This window comes from Populus trichocarpa, chromosome 18 (assembly GCF_000002775.5).
Source record: "Populus trichocarpa isolate Nisqually-1 chromosome 18, P.trichocarpa_v4.1, whole genome shotgun sequence".
NCBI classification, from domain to species: domain Eukaryota; kingdom Viridiplantae; phylum Streptophyta; class Magnoliopsida; order Malpighiales; family Salicaceae; genus Populus; species Populus trichocarpa.
The window spans coordinates 3,457,965-3,476,129 of NC_037302.2; the positions used below are offsets into that span (position 1 = coordinate 3,457,965).

The window sequence follows — 18,165 nt, forward strand, 5'->3', positions numbered from 1 at the left end:
AACAATTCAGGTCTAGATTAAATAAGTTAGTTTTTTAGTTAAACAATAAAAATTAGACAACGATAATAAATGAGATTTAAAAAGAAAAATTGATCGCAATACTCTAAAAAAAAATATTTATTTCAAAATAAAACAAACAATATAGTTCAATTCTCAACTCATTAAATATAAAAGGATAAAATTGAGTAAAAAAATTAGTCTTGGTCAATTTGAGTTAGTATGATAAACATGTAACCCCGACAATTAAAGTCGAGTTAACTTGGGGTATCCCACCAAACCTGAGACCAGAATTATCAAATCAGATACCCTGTTAGAGAAAAAAACACAAAATATTTTTAAAATCTTTTTAAAAACAATATATAATTTTGAATGATTAAAAAAAGTATAAAAAATGTAAACTCACTTAATTCAAGATTCGGGTTGTTAGACTAAAAGCATTTTATTTAGAAAAATTATAAAAAATAATTTTCAATCATTTAAATTTTAAAAAATAAAATAAAATAAAATAATTTCATTCATTCAAAAAGATTGAAAACAAACTTGTCGATGAGTATTTATTTCCTGCAATTATGGCAGATTTCTACGCCTTAGCAGGTTCTCAGAAACTGGCTGATAGATCTCTTTCTTCTAATGGTAACTTCAGGGATTGAGATGTTGTCTACGCCGGCTAATTTGGAATTTCTTGCCCATCAGTCAAGATTCTTTGGAAGATCATGAATCATTAGCTTTAGCTTTTAGGCCTCCATTTAAAAAATAATATTTAAATATCATAAACAAAATAAAAAATAAATAACAATTCAGGTTATACATCTTACTAGATAAAATAAGTTGGTTTTTTAATTAAATAATAAAAAATAAGCAACAACAATAAATAAGATTTTAAAAAAAATTAATCACAATAACCTGGAGAAAAATATTTTTTCAAAATGAAACGAACAATGTAGTTCAATTCTCAACTCATTAATTATAGAAGGACATAATTGAGTAAAATTAGTCTTGGTTAAGTTGAGTTAGCATGATAAGCATGTAACCTCGACAATCAAGATCGAGCTAACTTAAGTTATCTCATCAAACGTGTGACCCGAGTCATGAAATCAGATAACTTGTTAGAGAAAAAAACATAAAAAATCTCAAAAGTCATTTAAAAAAAACAAACAATGTTGAATGATTAAAGAAGAAAAGAAAATAAATACAAAAAATATAAACTCGTGTTAATTCAAAACCCGAGTTGTTAGACTATGTCATTTTATTTGGAAAAACCATGAAAACTAATTCACAATCATTCAAATATTAAAGATATTAAAAGATAAAATTAAATAAAATAATTTCAATCATTCTGAAGGATTCAAAATAGAAATTAACAATTAAAAGAAATTAAATGATGAAAAAAAAAGGCAAACATTAAATGAACAATAGACCGTGGATAAACTTCCTGAAAATATTTTGAAATTATGAGAAAATAGAAATGGATTTGATTGATTGATTGTGGTGTGCAATTTCACGGTTTTTTAATTATTCATGGTTTAATATCATTCTAATTAATACATATGATTCGATGATGAAGGCATTTGAATCGGACATTCAAGCCTGGCCTAATTATCCAAAATTTGAAACCATTGACTAATGGTCATTGATTAGTGGGCCACCGCTCATTATGAGTGGTGATGAGTAGAAATAGCTATTTAATTAGATGGATAATATATATATAGACACACACACTAATAGGGAAAATATATAATTATAAATTTTACGTATTGTTTTACGGTACTGGTGTTAAAATTGTTGTTTTTATTTTTAAAAAATAAAACAGTATTTTCCTATAAAAATAGAATAATTGTAAATTTTATCAATTATTTTTCCTGTAGCGGTACTGTAATAATGGTAAAATTATAATTTTCAAGTTAATTTTTAAAAAACAAGTTTTTCTTATATTTTTTTTATACTTAATATTTTTATCATTTTACACTTGGTCTATTTATCATCATTTTTTATCTTTATTTTTTTATAATATTTTTTTAAGTTTTTTCTTTTTTTCTTAACAATTTTTTTGAAAAAATATTATTTTTTTATTTTTTATACTGTTAATTTTATCGCTCTACACTTAACCTATTTATATCATTCCTTTTGTTTTTATCTTTATCTTTTTTTAATTTGTTTTGTAATTTTGTTTATATTTTTAAAACAAATTATTATACAAAGACTAAGAAAATTATGTTTCACTGTAACAATTGCAATATTGTTCCATCTTCTACTATGTTAAAAATTAGCTTGAGATATTACATGTTTTTTTTAATATATATGATCTTTACTATATGTAAGCATAGATTTTTGTATTCATGGTTATATTTTTTTATTTATAATTAGAATTAAAAAAAACATTTGAAAAACTTGAGATGTAAACCATTTTTATTTTTTAAAATCTAATAGAAAATATACATATTTCAATATTACACACACATAATTCCATCACTTAATATGTATATACATATAACACATATATACATATTTCTATCATATACATACATATATACATATATGTATAATATTTATAATTTTATTATTTATAACTCAAAAGTATTTATAATATTACATGTTTTGTCTACATCTTCTTTTTCCTTTTTGTTTAGAAACAGTAAAAATTATCTTTGAGATAGAGACAAGAAAAACCCAATTGTGTCGTTGTCTCCACAACTAAACTCGTTTTTATCCTAGTTTTCTTCTTCTTCTTCTTTTTCGTCATAGGAGAATAACAAAACACTACCTTAAGTTAGCTAATTAGTACTTATGTTCTTTGAAAAACAAATTACTATGTCAGATATTTTCTTGATTGGTTCGATGATAATGGATATTCCCAGATAAACTTGCATGTCAATGAAGATTAAATCCCCTTTTCAGCTGATCTTTAGAGCACACCTCCTATACTGAACTATTATTGTACTCTGAAAAACTTAATAAGTTCTTTCTTACAGTGAATTCCAGTCCTCCCTAACCTCTTCAACAGTTCAGCAACTGGAGCCATGCATTGGTCGTTGACGGCCATCTCCATCTGGTCTGCTATCTTTCGCCCATATGGAGAATTCCTCGTTTATGAATTTCTTGCCAAAAGTGCCTTTGCCTAGTTTAAGGTTTCCACACCATTTATTTTTTTAGTATATATATATATATATACACCAAATTTATTCCACTTGTCTAGATAATTGATTTGGTCAATTTGGGCTGCTCTGAGAAATTTTGAAACGAAATTATTTTATTACTCCAAATGTCTTCCAAACCCACTTACGAAAATGATCAGAAACACTATTAAAACCTCCTTTTCCAGTTAACACCGTATGAAGACTTTTGTTTCAAAAAAGACAATCCTACGAAGACTTCTGATTTCTGAACCCTTATGTGACAACCACCCAAGCACACAGCAAATTTTTGAATAGGTTGTGGTTACTATCTTATCTCATGATAAAAAAAAAAAAAAAAAAAGATATCACAAAATGAGATAAGGAATGAGATATTAAAAAAAAAAAATTATAGACAGCCTATTTTACCCCTAAATTGTTGGGATTGTAACAAGATAAGATTTAAATTATTAATTTTATCTATCATATTATCAAACTATTATTTAAGACAGGTTATTTAATATTGCAATGGAAAAAAAACATTTGATCAATCTAGATTAGTATTATTGTACTCAGAAAAAACTGAATGAGTTCTTTCTTATAGTGAATTCCAGGAAGTATAAAGGAAGGAGCATAGCTCCTTATAATGAATTCTGCGTTTTTGGATTTCTTGGCAAAATGTCTTTTCGATTGGTCAAATTTGGGTTTCCACACCAATTATAATTTTTGTCTATCATTATTATTATTTTAGTTGTATATATAAAACAAATTGCAAAATATACTAAAACATATATATAGTAATCCACATGAACCTATTTTTTTTTATTTCAAAGAAAAGAAGGACGGTAAACTCCAGTCCTCCCTAACCTCTTCAACAGTTCAACAACTGGAACCTTCGAAGTAATGCATTGGTCGTTCCCACCTGGTCTGCTATTTTTCGCCCACATGGAGAATTATTCCTCGTTTATGAATTTAATTTATTACCAAAAGTGTCTTTGCCTCGTTTAAGGTTTCCACACCAATTATTTTTTGGTCTCTCGATCGTTATTATTTTTTTAGTTATATATTGCACTTGTCTAGATAATTGATTTGGTCAATTTGGGCTGCTCTGGGAAATTTTGAAACGAAATTTCAGATACATATATTCCACTATGGTGATCTATGAGTTGATGATGTGATAGAAAATCAGTCATCTAAGTTGACAAACTATTTTATTACGAAAATGATCAGAAAAAACACTGCTAAAACACCCTTCTCCTTTATTATACTTGTTATTTTGTTTGAGTTGTCATTTCCAATTAACAACGTATGAAGACTTTTGTTTCAAAAAAGACAACCTACGAAGACTTCTGATTTCTGATGAACCCTTATGTGACCACCCAAGCACACATAAAATCATTCAGCAAGGTGAAACTAACATAATGTTAACACCCCCTCTCAAATTGGTGCATAGATATCATTCATGTCCAATTTGTCAAGACTGGTATGAAAAACTTGGCTGGATACTGCCTTCGTCAGCACATCTACAAGCTGATCTTGCGATCGAATATGAGGAACTTCGATAATTTTTGCTTCCAATTTTTCCTTGATAAAATGTCTATCAATTTCAACATGCTTAGTTCTATCATGTTGGACAGGGTTATGAGCAATGTCGCATGCCGCCTTGCTATCACAATACAATCTCATAGGACTTGTCTGCTCAACCTGTAATTCCTGCATCAAATTTTTTATCCATAATAATTCATATATCGCTTTGGCCATTCCCCTGTATTCAACTTCGGCTGAGGATCTAGCTACTACTTCTTGTTTCTTACTTCGCCAGGTGACCAAGTTTCCACCCACAAATGTGAAATATCCCGATGTAGATCTTCGATCCTGTATTGACCTTGCCCAATCAGCATCGGTATATCCATCAATCTTCAAGTTGTCCCCCTTTTTAAATAGAATTCCTTTACCTGGCGATGATTTCAAGTAGCACAAGATACGGGTGACGGCTTTCATATGTTCTTCACTAGGGGAGTGCATAACCTGACTGATTACACTTAAAGCATAAGCTAAATCAGGTTTGGTATGTGCAAGATACATTAATCTTCCCACTAGTCTCTGATAACGTTCTTTATTAGTGTGGATTTGTTGTGGATGTATACTCAGTTTTAGGTTTTCTTCTATAGGAGTGCTGACAGGACTACAAGCTATCATACATGTTTCTTTTAACAAATCTAGGGCATACTTTCGTTGAGACAAAAAAATTCCTTCTTTCGATCTTGATACTTCAATATACCAAGAAAGTATTTTAAGTGACCTAGAGATTTCATTTCAAATTCCTGGGCAAGACAATTCTGCAATGCTTTCTGCTCTTCAGGATTATTTTTGGTTACTATCATATCATCCACGTATACGATCAGAGCTGTGACTTCTCCCTTTTTTGTTTTCAGGAATAACGTATGGTCTGAGTTGCTTTGCTTGTATCCAATGGATTTCATGAAATTAGTGAACCTCCCAAAACATGCTCTTGGAGATTGCTTTAACCTGTATAGGGATTTCTTTAACCTGCATACCTTTGTGCTTCCTTTGATTGCATAATACATCCAGGAGGTAATTCCATATATACTTCTTCTTGGAGATCCCCATGTAAAAATGTGTTTTTTACGTCAAGTTGATATAGGGGCCAGTCAAGGTTCACGGCCAGAGATAGTAGGATACGAACAGTATTTATCTTGGCCACTGGTGCAAATGTTTCCATATAATCAATCCCATAAGTTTGAGTGTACCCTTTGGCGACAAGCCTTGCTTTAAACCTTTCAATGGTGCCATTCGCTTTGTGTTTAATGGTAAACACCCACCGGCATCCAACCGGTACCTTTCCTGCAGGAAGTTCAACCACTTCCCATGTGCAATTTTTTTGAAGGGATCTCATTTCTTCATTCATGGCCTCTTTCCATCTTGAATCTGTTATGGCTTCCTGCACACTGTTAGGAATAGATATAGCAGATATTTGATTCATAAAAGTTTCATTTTCCTTTGATAATCTATGGTAGGACACAAAATTACTCATAGGATAATGAGGTTTAGAGGTGAGAAGTGGTTCATACGCAGTTTTGGGTTTTTCTCTTGTGGTTCTGTGGGGTAGAATCTTGAGTTGAGTTTCAGAACTTACTTGAGGTTCAGTTACAGATTCAAACTCAGGACACAATTGAAGTGGGGAAGCTGGCAACTGAGGTACTTGAGTTTCTTGTTGCAGTACCTCTATTTGGTTTTCTTCACTGCCAGTGGTTTGTTGTGGTTCTGCTTCTATATATTCTTCACTATTTCCATCTTGCATGGTATGTGAAGATCTATTACTAGAATGCTTATCTCTTGTAACATATAGGTCATCATAACATGTCTGCCAGTTACCCTTGTTGTGCTCCTGACTTGAGGATTCAGGGGCAAAGTAATACATTATATTTTCATGGAATACAACATCAAGTGTGACGTAGAGTTTCTGAGTTGGTGGATGATAGCAGCGATAACCTTTCTGATGCTGGGCATAACCAACAAATATGCACTTGAGTGCTCGCGGTTCCAGCTTATTCCTTAATGGTTTGTGAAGATGAACAAAAGCTGTACATCCAAAAACTCTTAGTTGCAAATGTGACACAGCAGGAGAACATATTGTTTTATGAAGAACACTCAATGGGGTCTGAAATCCTAATGTGCTTGAGGTTATCTGGTTGATAAGATATGTTGCTGCTGTGATAGCTTCACCCCAATATTTAGTTGACACATGAGCTTCAAATAAAGAGGCTCGAACAACTTCAAGAAGCTGGCGGTTCTTACGTTCCGCAACCCCATTTTGTTGAGGGGTGTAAGGGCAAGTGGTTTGGTGAACAATCCCATAATTAATCAGATATTGTTTCAACTCCTGATTAACGAATTCTCCACCATTGTCGCTACGGAGAACCTGTATTGCAGAACTATATTGTGTGGCTACCATGTTATGAAATTGTTTGAATAATGAACTTACTTCACTTTTGCATTTCATTAGGAAAATCCATGTCATACGTGTGTGATCATCAATAAAGGAAATAAACCATCGTTTACCATTAAGAGAGCAGGTATTTGCTGGACCCCATACATCTGAATGTACAACCATAAACGGTGTTGGGCTTTTATTCATGCTGTTTTGAAATGGAACCCGATGGCTTTTAGCCAATTCACACACATCACATTTAAACTCTGTGTCAGGTAGCTGCACAAAGAGTTTCGGCATTAATTTCTTCAAATATCCAAAGGATGAGTGACCTAAACGTTTATGCCATAACCAAATTTCAGAGTTTGCAGCAGATTCAGAGTTTGCAGTAGATTTATTCATGGAGAATGCTTGAGCTAACTGGTGACAACTTGCTGGTGTTAAATCCAGATAATAGAGCTTTCCCCTTCTAGTACCATAACCAATTGTCTTCTGAGTTTGAATATCCTTGAAAACACAAAGGTTAGGCCAAAAAATAACAATGCATTGCAGAGCAAGAGTTATTTGAGCAACTGAAAGTAAATTATAATTAAGAGTTGGAACAACTAATACGGAGTCAAGACTTATATTTTCAGTAAGGATGACAGAACCTTCCCCATTAACAGATGATGAGGTACCATTTGCTGATGATATAATATATTGTTCTGATGGTTTAAAAGATTGAAGCCACAATTTGTCAAAGGTCATATGGTCAGTAGCTCCGGAATCAATTATCCATTCATTTCTACTGCTAATAGTGGAGGTATGAAAGACTTTACCAGATTCTTCCTTAGTGTGTGTTGAAGGAACTTGATGTTCTGCCACAGATTATTCCTTAGTCGTGAGATTGGTCATTATTTTGATTGAAGGATGTTCTGTCACTGCAACTAAAGCATGAGTATTTGGTTTTGAGTTTCGTTTACGAGGTGCTTTAGCAGGATCCCACCATTATGGATACCCAATTAGTTCATAGCATTTCATCTTTGTATGTCCAGTCTCACCACAGTGTGTGCAAACATATTCTGATTTTGCCTTTCCAATTTCATAGCTACTGTTCTGAGTTTCTGATGTCCGAATTTTTTCAATAGTAGGGCCATTTGATCGGTATATTCTTGGTTTACCTCGTCGTGCCATCATTGCAGATGATTTAGCATGACCAGCTCCAGCTTCATTGTTTAAAGTAGCTATGCGAACAGCATCACGGCGTACATAAGCATGAGCTTCTTCAAGATCCAGTACCGGATCTTTTCTAAGAATTTCCCCTTGGATTTGTTCAAATTCTGCATCCAATCCATTCAAGAAAATATGTACCCGTAATCTTTCAACAGATCTTCTGTAAGTAATAACATCATCTAGGTCTTTCATTTCAGTTCTGTCGCGATGATCCAGTTCTTGAAAGATTTCGATAAGATCACCATAATATGTTGACAGTGGTCGACCCATCTGTTTTGTGGAGAAGGCTTTCTGGTTAAGTGAAAAGAGTTGTGATTCGTCTGATCCATCGTAGAAGGTTTTGGACAAGGCATTCCAAATTTCTCGTGCAGTGCGTAGTCGGATGTATCTTTTCATGATGTCTGGTGACATAGACGTTAGCAGCCATCCTTTAACTTTTTGATTTTCTGCATACCATCTTGAATAACCAGCATCAGTATCTTGTGGTGGTTGTGTTTTGCCCATAATATATTCAAGCTTTTCTCTTCCTGCAATCTGCATTTCCATGATCTGAGACCATACATCGTAATTAGTTTCAGTGAGAATAACACTGGTTGTGAATCCAGAGTTTTCAGTTTGTACATGGATAATGGGTGTTGATTCTGTTGTTTTATCATTCATCATGAAAAATCAAGAATGATAGAAAAGAAAGTGATCTCAGGATGCAAGAAAAGGAAATATTCAAGAATAGATTTCAAGATCAGAATGCAGAAAATATTCAAGAACAGATTGCAAGATTTAGAGTGCAGAAGAACAGGTGAATGATCGTATAGGCAAACGTTTATTTTGTTTTCCCTTTTTTTTTTTTCCTTTAAAAGAGAGAAAGGCGATAAGGATGCAAGATTGACAGAGATAATGCAGGATTTACGAATAGAGGTACTGATTAGATGGTGAAGGAAACTGAGAAAAATACACAAACAGAGAAAGAGATGATACAGGTACAGGAAAGCTTTATCAAGAAGGAGATTTCAGGGGAAAGATATATCAGTGCATTTCCATGCTCTGATACCATAATAAAATGAGTTTCACTATACGAATTTTATTCATAATATTTGTATACAGATTTCAAGTTAATTAATTCATCAATACATCTGCCTTTATATAGCAGTAGGCAGTAGAAACTATTCCTTGACTTCTACGGAAAGACCCCTGCAATTGCAGTTTGTTACAAACAAATTCCTAACTAATATAACCATATTCTGCATGAGTAACAGCAAGGTGAAACTAACATAATGTTAACAGTGGTTACTATCTTATCTCATGATAAAATAAAATAAAATATAAAGATATCACAAAATGAGATATAAAAAAAAACTAAACTATAGACAGCCTATTTTACCCCTAAATTGTTGGGATTGTAACAAGATGGGTTATTTAATATTGAGATGGAAAAAAACATTTGATCTGTCTAGATTAATATGGGTTGACCTGCAAAATTCACATGAATAATTTTGAAAGAAAAAAATAATAAAAGTTTAGTCCCGAATTAACATAATGTTAAAATACAAAATTGATAAAAAATAATATTTAATTAAAAAAAACATAAATAAACTCGAATCAACTAGAAAATCGAAAATCAAGGGGATTGATATGCAAGATTATATTCTGTGTAGTTGATAAGGAATGAGATATAAAAAAAAAAAAAAACAATTATAGACAGCCTATTTTACTGTTATTATGTGTTAAAGTTAAACTAGAGCAATAAATTGAGACATTATTTTTACTTTGTATTATGGCAGACATTAATTTTTTCAGAAAATAAATTATTTTGAAAAAAGGGAACCCCAAATAAGTATGTATCTTATTTTATTCAAAAGGAAATCATTTTTTTTTCTTTTTAAGATCACACCTACTTATATAAATAAAAAATAATTAAATTTTTAAGATGAACAACAATTTTTTATTATTTCAATGCTTTATTTTTACAGCAAAAGAGGTATCATTTCATAATGACATAATCCTAGTTCACTCCTTTTGTTTCTTTCCATCGATCTGGGCCATCATGCTTGATGGAGAAATTTGCACTTCTTTTTATGATAACATTATTTTATGATGTAATTCATAGTGAATGCCATGTGGGATGTGGGATAGGCATTATTGACAAGTCTCTATTCAAGAAAAACATGTGAATGAGTCAAATAAGCTTTTTGGAAAGATCATGCGATGTAATTTTCACTGCTAGCTTGGGTTGAAAGTTCGGCAGAATAATCTGAAAGTCTTGTTTCTTGTAAAGGGTGGTTTACTAGGACAGTCGGGAATAAAAAAAGACCAATTCATTTGACGCCTTTTTCCTTGATTTAAATTACTAATATATGTGCTCAATTTTTTAAATTTTTTAATCACATCGTGATCTTTTAATTTCAAATAATAATTTGGAATTACTTTTAAAGTTGTACTTAACAAACACTTCATGTACATACATCTGTCTTTGTAAAAAACAAATACACTTCCTATACATAAAAGTATATTAATACTTGTAGATTTCTATGATGCAATTATTTATAGAAAAAAAATGAAAAGTATTTTTGGAATATGAAATATATTTTTTATCACAAAATAAAACCATTCATTGCACAAAAAGTGTTTGTGATAGATGAGAAAAATTTAAAGCTATTCACAGATATTCAAGTTTGAAGGTGAGAAAAAAAAACATAAACTTCAATAGTTAGAAACTTATTGGAAAAAATTGGAAAAATTAATGGAAATATTGATGAAAAAATCTCTTCTTTGTTTACCCATTCTTTTAATTACTATTTTTATTATTATTTTCTTCAAAATAATAAAATTAACCCTAAACCAAGCACCAATTGCACAACATGTAACTCCTCCAACAAAATATATCTTAGTATGCTAGCATCCCTTTGGAGCAGAACAACGTTTCATGTTAAGTTCACACGATTCCAATTACCAAGCTGCGCCCCTTTCATATTCTAGTATTCTATGCCTCCATTGCTAAGTTCCAAGGATTTTGTCCGAAATGAAACAACTATTCGGATTCACAAAGACTAAATGCAGCATTAAAACCCCTAACCACTACATATAATGAGGTTTACACCACAAACATTACAATTTATCCCTTGTGTCAGGTCCACAAGGTTTGAGTACAGTAGAAACAAGCATGGGACAGTTGTGGAGTTTTTCCAGCAATATTTGAAATTACGCAGCTTTAGATGAGTCGCTTGGAAGTTGTGATTGCAAGCTCCTCCTAAGAAAATCAGACAATTTTGTACTGGCTGCACGCCCTCGTTCTAGACATTTGAGATATTCTTCCACTAAGGTACAAATTGAAATGGAACAGCATTATAACAGATCAGATGCCACAAGCAGAAAAATAGCAGGAAAAAAAATGTTATTTTGACGAGAGTGAACGACGACCGGATTGTGTAATAAAGACACTTCAAGAATGAAGTCCAAAATTCTTTGGGAGCCGATAATAATTATCTTCACCTGACTCTAAGAGGTTTTAACATAAGAGGAGAAAGGAACAGGATTGATCCTAATCATGTGAGAATTTGGCAGATAAACAATCAGAAATCATTATTCAATTTTTTGGAGGCTGATATTAGGTTTTATGAAGTCCTAAATGAGCTCCAATCATAGGCCAATAAGAGAGAGGGATAAGTGCATTGAAACTTTGTGAGAAAATGCGCATTGTATGCTTCAAGCTGTTTGATTTAGGAGACAAAGACAACTGTTTCAGAAGAGGAATATACGTATCTTCCTTAAGCAGTATAACAGCAGACAGGTCACAATCATCTGACTAACATAATGAACTGCAAAGTATTTGATATCTCCTAGAATATTTAGAAGCATGCAAGCAGGAAGAGGAACCTGAGCACTGAGTTTTTTAGGAGTTAACTTTAAAATAGATAAGCACAAGGATTTCACATCCACTAGCTGGGGGGTAAAACCAGTAGGTGAGGCATAGTGATAATAATGTGATTTTCAGCTAGCTAACCTCTCCATTTGTCACATATTCAACAATATCTTATATGTCTGTATCATATGATTAAGTTGGTGTACCTGACATTACACCATGGGTAACAGAGGTGATGATTCCATGTTCCATGGGTTCACCTTCTACATGGGATGATCCTTCTGGTAGAACAGAGACAACAGAGTTTGGGAAGACTAAATATGTGAATCCCCTCATTTTCTACAAAAATACAAAACAAGCATAAGCAAGGGGAATTTGGGAATAAAAATGAAGCACAAAGTGCATAAGCAAGGGGAATTTGAGAATAAAAATAAAGCACAGAGTAATTGTATCTCCATGAGTAGAGTTCTGCAGTCCACATAGGTAGTCTGCACCAAGTATTTTGCTTAACAGTTTGAAACCTAAACTGAAATATAAATCAAGGGCTTGTATAGACACTTATGAAGAAATACGGTTTTCTCTTTGCTTTTTCCTCCCTTTATTCCAAGACTTTTCCATCCTGGATGGATGAGCCTCGAATTACTCAATTTAGCATTAAAACATCCCGGTATAACTGCATTTACGATGGAAAATTAAAATAAAAATAAATTTATTATACTAACCTGCTCTTCCAGCTTGGTAGGATCCAATATAACATATCCACCTTCTGCCAAACAACAACATATTGCAACTGCAGAAGGCAGTATGGCATCAGTCACCCAAACATCAAATTAACATAAACCATAAGAAGATGACAAACACTTTTCAATTACCAGCAAGATGTTTCATAGGAATTCCAGCATCTACGAGGGCAGCACATGCTGCATTTATAGCACAGACTAGAAGCTACACAGATTGCAGTCAAGAAAATAGCATCATATCAATTTTTCAAACCAAATATAAGGATACAGAGAGCATCCTGCTTAAATCCAGCAAATGCATATTGCACATTTGTTAAAGAATCTGCAAGTTATTTTTCTACACCCAAAAAGGAATGATATCATCATCTGAGTGTGTCTTCATGGAGAGAAAAAACTCGTAGTAGTTAATAAATTGGATTTAGAAGCCATATGAACTAACCACAGAAAGGACACTGTAAAATAAACTAATTTCACATGCCAACAGAAGTTATAATAGTAGAAGCATTATAGCTAGCAAAAGCATTATAGCTAGCAAAGAACCTTTTTCTTTTTCACATGATCATTTAATAAAGAAACGTAAAAAGAAAACATAAAAAGTCATGTTGTCTCTTGGCAGAGAGCTCAGCAAGAGAAAGAAAAATAGAACAAGGATCATGAATTCACATGAATAAAGTGGGAGATTGCTCATCCCATAAAAAGAATTCAAGATAAAATGAGGATGAAATGGAAAATTAGCTGGGATGCAGTTCTAGTCCTACAAATAGAAAGCACAAATAAATAGGATACAGCACCATCATCATTAACAACCTGCAAAAGAGAGATGAATCCATTATTGTGATGTATGAAACTGATCTGTATAATATCAGGAGACACATGCAATGCATTGCAAGCAAGCACACATCATACAAAATTATTAGCTAGGTATAAAATGTAGAAGTGTGCTGCATGAAATAGATGTATGCATCTTATCTTTATTTATCAAATGATTTATTTTTTAATATCGCATAAAGATGCAGCATCAACAACATAAAGATCACTCGAAACAAATATAAGAAATAAAGAGTAATACTTGAAAGGTGACAATGAGGGGTAGGCAACAATTTTTGGAACATAATCATTAAACTCCTGCCAAACATAAAATTTTCAACCCATGCACCAGCCCACTGACCTGAACGATAATTGATGTTGTGGTGTTTGGATTGAGAGTCAAAATGCAGATACTTTGCAAAGTCCTCTTCAATATCATCTCAAATTCCTTTTCCAGTTTTCCTATACAATTGGTAGGTAATAGGCAGAAGTATTTTAAAAAATAAATAAATAAGCAAACAAATGAGCCACAGTTTAACTAAATCCAATTGAAACAGCAACAATTAAACTTGAATGACACAGCAAAGCAAGTAGCAACTGAAATGCTTCGTCATGCAAAAAAGTTAAAGCAACAATGCTTCAAAGTTGTAATGAATTCACTGTGCATCAAATAGTATAAGATGCTACAATCACCAGTTTCCTTCCAAGCTAAATATGAAAAGTATTCCTTGTCAAACTAACTCGTGTTTGTGCTCAGAATATATCAAAAGGTCGGGATTTTTAGTTTTCAAAGAGAATACTACTAGGTCTTAAATTTGATATCTCGCAAGCTATGCGCATGAATTAATTTGTAATTTTTGTTGTTCAAAACAAAACCCATGAACATGCCAATATACAACATTCAATGTCCAATGACAAAACTGAAAAAAAGAAAAAAATACAAGAAAAAACTAACCAATTTGTCCTGTCTTCGGCTTCCAAATAACTTCAATACAAGCCTTCTCAGGGTTCTCATTCTTCTTTGTGCCAGCTTTAGGTCCATAAACAGCAGCTAAGACCTTTGTATCCCCTAAATAAAATCAACAAGTATATTCAACACCCACTGAGCAATTCTCCACGCCAAAAGCAAAATAAATAAATAAAAAATGCCAACAACCCATTTTTCCAGATTGGATAAAATATAAAGATAACCTAATAAAAAAGGTTGAACAAGAACAGGAAAAATATAAGAAAACAATACCCAAAAGATATTTTAGAAAAAGGAGGTACCTTGAGACCAACTGGCAGAGCCATGAGCACGGTGAAGTACATTGCGAGCGCAAGAGAGAGGTCTTAATTGGCTTGGAGAACGACCATCGTCTCTGTCACTCTCCATGATTTAATTCACCCCCACAAGCACCCCTACAAAGTTCCTTTTTTTATGACAGAACCTTATAATTTAGAAAAGACTGAAACTTTGTTACAGCGAAGATTTGATTAGAACTTGGAAGATGGTAGAGGATGATGCAGAGTTTTGGGGTTTTGGGTTTAAGAATTATTTGTTTTGCTTTTAGGTTAGATGAGGAGGTGTGGTGGTGGATCTTAATTGGGGTTTGAAGACAAGTCCAGTGGACGGGTAAAGAAAACAATACGGCCTCATTTTCGTTTTTGAAGGTTTTGATTTTGAATGGCAAGTTTCCTTTTCTTTTTTTGGATAAATAGAGGGAACAAAGGCCCAACAAATCGACACCAGGACAAGGAGGGATAGGGAAATTTTATGGTGCCCTTATTTTATAGATTCATTTCGGAAAAAAAAAATATAAATAGAAGAGATAATAAAATTTATGATTCATAAAAAATAATAAAGAATTTCATCTAAGATTTATTAATCCTACTTGTATATATTTATTTCTTTGAAGTGAGGTCTAGAAAATAACTAATAAAATGACACTATTATTTATCATGTATCATAAAATTTATCAGAAGAAATATATTAAAATAATTAGATTAGATACTTTAATAAAATACATTGGTAAAATACTATAGAAGTGCTTTTTGTTCAAAAATATTTTTTTTCAATCATATCCTTTTATGCCCAAATTAATAACAAGTTATTTTCCATCCTCGTACATTTCTTTCTCTTTCTCTTTGTAGTCCTTTTAATTTGAATAATTTTATTTTTATCCAAAAGTTTATTTTTTTTTGTATTTTAATCCTTGTGTTAGAGAGAAGAAGAGAGAGTGCCCTGAAAATAGCAAGGAGAGGGAAAAAAAATCATAATTTCTCCACTTTTAAGTGACAAATTGGATTCTAAACATTCTAATGATATATTATTTGCCATAATAGGTATAATATACGATATGTCATCTATTTTCATTTTATTTTTTAAAAATGGTTTTGTTTAAAAATAAATTGTGTATAAGAGAACAAGTGTATGGAAGTTTTAGTGGTTAAGAAGAAAGACTTGAAATTTTCTAAGCTTTTTACCCACCCAAGTTCAAATCTTACTTTCTTCATGGTTCATTCTTTTGTTTTTTTCCGTAAACTTTATTTTTATTTAGTTTTGTTTCATATTTCTTTTATGGTAAAAATTTGTCCTACTTTTTTTTCTTTAATTTTTTTTATTTCATCGTTTATTTTTTTTGTTATAATATAATTAAGTAAAAAATATTTAAAACACCAAAGTTATTAGACTAAGTTGAATCCATGATTTAAGTCACGAGTTTAATAAGTTAAGTTAGAAAGCTCTAGTTGATTTAATATATTGTACTCTCAATATGTTTTTATAAAAAAAATGCAATCTTGAAATTTGTTTTTAAAACATTTTATTTATTTTCAACCAGTTTGGTTTTTATATGATTTTTATTCAAATTTATTTTTATAAGGTTATCACGATTTTATTATTTGGATTACAAGTTTGATGGTTGAAACCCAAATTAATTTCATATGTTGTTATTTTAATATTTTTAAAAACACTTCATCTTGAATTATATTTTCATCCAAATCACGTTAAATATAGGATGTCTAGGTTTCCTTTGAATTTGCGTGCTTGAGTTTCTTCTTTTTTGTCTTTTGATTTTTATGTTTTTATATTAAAAAAATTTGAATTGACCTATTGCATCAGGATGAGAATTAGTAATTACATGCAATTAAAAGAAAATAAAAATAAACCAAGGAAACATTATATTTCCTTATAAAATCTCTTACTAAATTTTGAATATTTATAAAAGTATTCTAACACCTCATGTAGAGGAGATTTGCACTCCACACCATTCAGGCACCAAGTATGTTGTTTATGCTGGAAAAGTAAATATTATACCTATCAGTTTTATATAGCCGTTAGAGCTAATTTATATGCATTATTATAATTATCTATAACTAAAATTGATCATTGTTTTACTGTAGCGCAGGTTACTGTGTATTGTAAGTGCTTTTATTATGAATTACATTGTATTGCAACGGTCTTGTGAGTGTTTTCACTATAAACTGCACTGATTGGTAGGGACATGTGTGAGGCTGCAACCAGCAGACGCCACGCGTCAGGCCTAGGCGCTGGGCAGGCCACGCCCTAGACTGCAGCCCCCTGGCGCGCGGTCTGCCCGGTCCTGTGTGCTGGGGCTGCCTCCTGTGTGCTGGGTAGACCAAGCGCACACGTGGCGCTTGGGCTTATGCCTGTGTAAGAAATATTATTATTATTATTATTATTATTATTATTATTATTATTATTATTATTATAATTAATAAATAATTAATAAATTTGAAAGAAAATATTATTATTAATTTTGAAAACATATTATAATTTATATTATAATTCTTTTTCTGATATTTTTTATAAAAATAAAAAGTAAGCCCGCGACGTAGTATTATTAAAAATATTCAACAATTCTAAGTATTAATATAAAAACTATTATAATTTGTGTTGTAAATATTATTATTTTTATTCTAATACAAAGTATTCATATAAAAAATATTATTATTTGTGTTCTAAATATTATTATTTTTCTTATAATTCAACGTATTCATATCAAATATATTATTATTTGTGTTAGAAATATTCTTGGAATTAAAAATAGTATTATTTGTGTTATGAATATTATTATTTTTACTTTGTATTATAAATATTATTATTTTTATAATAATTAATATTATTAATAAAATAATTACTAAATTAGAAAAAAAAATATTATTAATATTGAAAAACAACCATAGATTTGATTGATTTGAAATGTAAAATTAAAAATTACTATTACTATCATCATCATCATCATCATTAATAAATTTTAAAAAGTTGTTATCATTATCGAAGAAAACACAATATGAGAACACGTAGTGCTTGGGCTGCCTGTTTATGTGTCGGTAGACCAATCGCACAGGTGACGCTTGGGCTTCTTGTTGTGTGCTGGGCAGACCCTAGTGCACACGTGGCACTTGGGCTGCGCCAAGACCCAACTATCCTTGGGTCTTACAACTGCAGAACCCAAAATAGCCTTGGGTCATTGGTTGTGCAGG

At 31.7% G+C, this 18,165-nt stretch overlaps 1 protein-coding gene across 3 annotated transcripts in view; it reads right to left on the reverse strand.

The window, feature by feature from the left end:
* The window catches only part of LOC7462927 (exosome complex exonuclease RRP46 homolog), a 29,566-nt gene extending 14,233 nt beyond the window's left edge, over positions 1-15,333 (reverse strand). The window contains exons 1-8 of one of the 3 annotated variants that reach the window (XM_002324187.4): positions 14,947-15,325; positions 14,633-14,746; positions 14,039-14,139; positions 13,657-13,677; positions 13,003-13,075; positions 12,853-12,920; positions 12,337-12,469; positions 11,133-11,585 (exon numbers count right to left, since the gene is read on the reverse strand). In XM_002324187.4, the coding sequence (XP_002324223.3) occupies positions 11,470-11,585; positions 12,337-12,469; positions 12,853-12,920; positions 13,003-13,075; positions 13,657-13,677; positions 14,039-14,139; positions 14,633-14,746; positions 14,947-15,052 (732 nt within the window). In that variant the 5' untranslated portion in view covers positions 15,053-15,325 and the 3' untranslated portion in view covers positions 11,133-11,469. Of the gene's footprint in view, positions 1-11,132; positions 11,586-12,336; positions 12,470-12,852; positions 12,921-13,002; positions 13,076-13,656; positions 13,678-14,038; positions 14,140-14,632; positions 14,747-14,946 lie in introns of those variants that run through there. The other 2 variants (XM_052449166.1, XM_024589844.2) reach the window with 2 other exon arrangements.
* Positions 15,334-18,165: the final 2,832 nt, after the last annotated feature.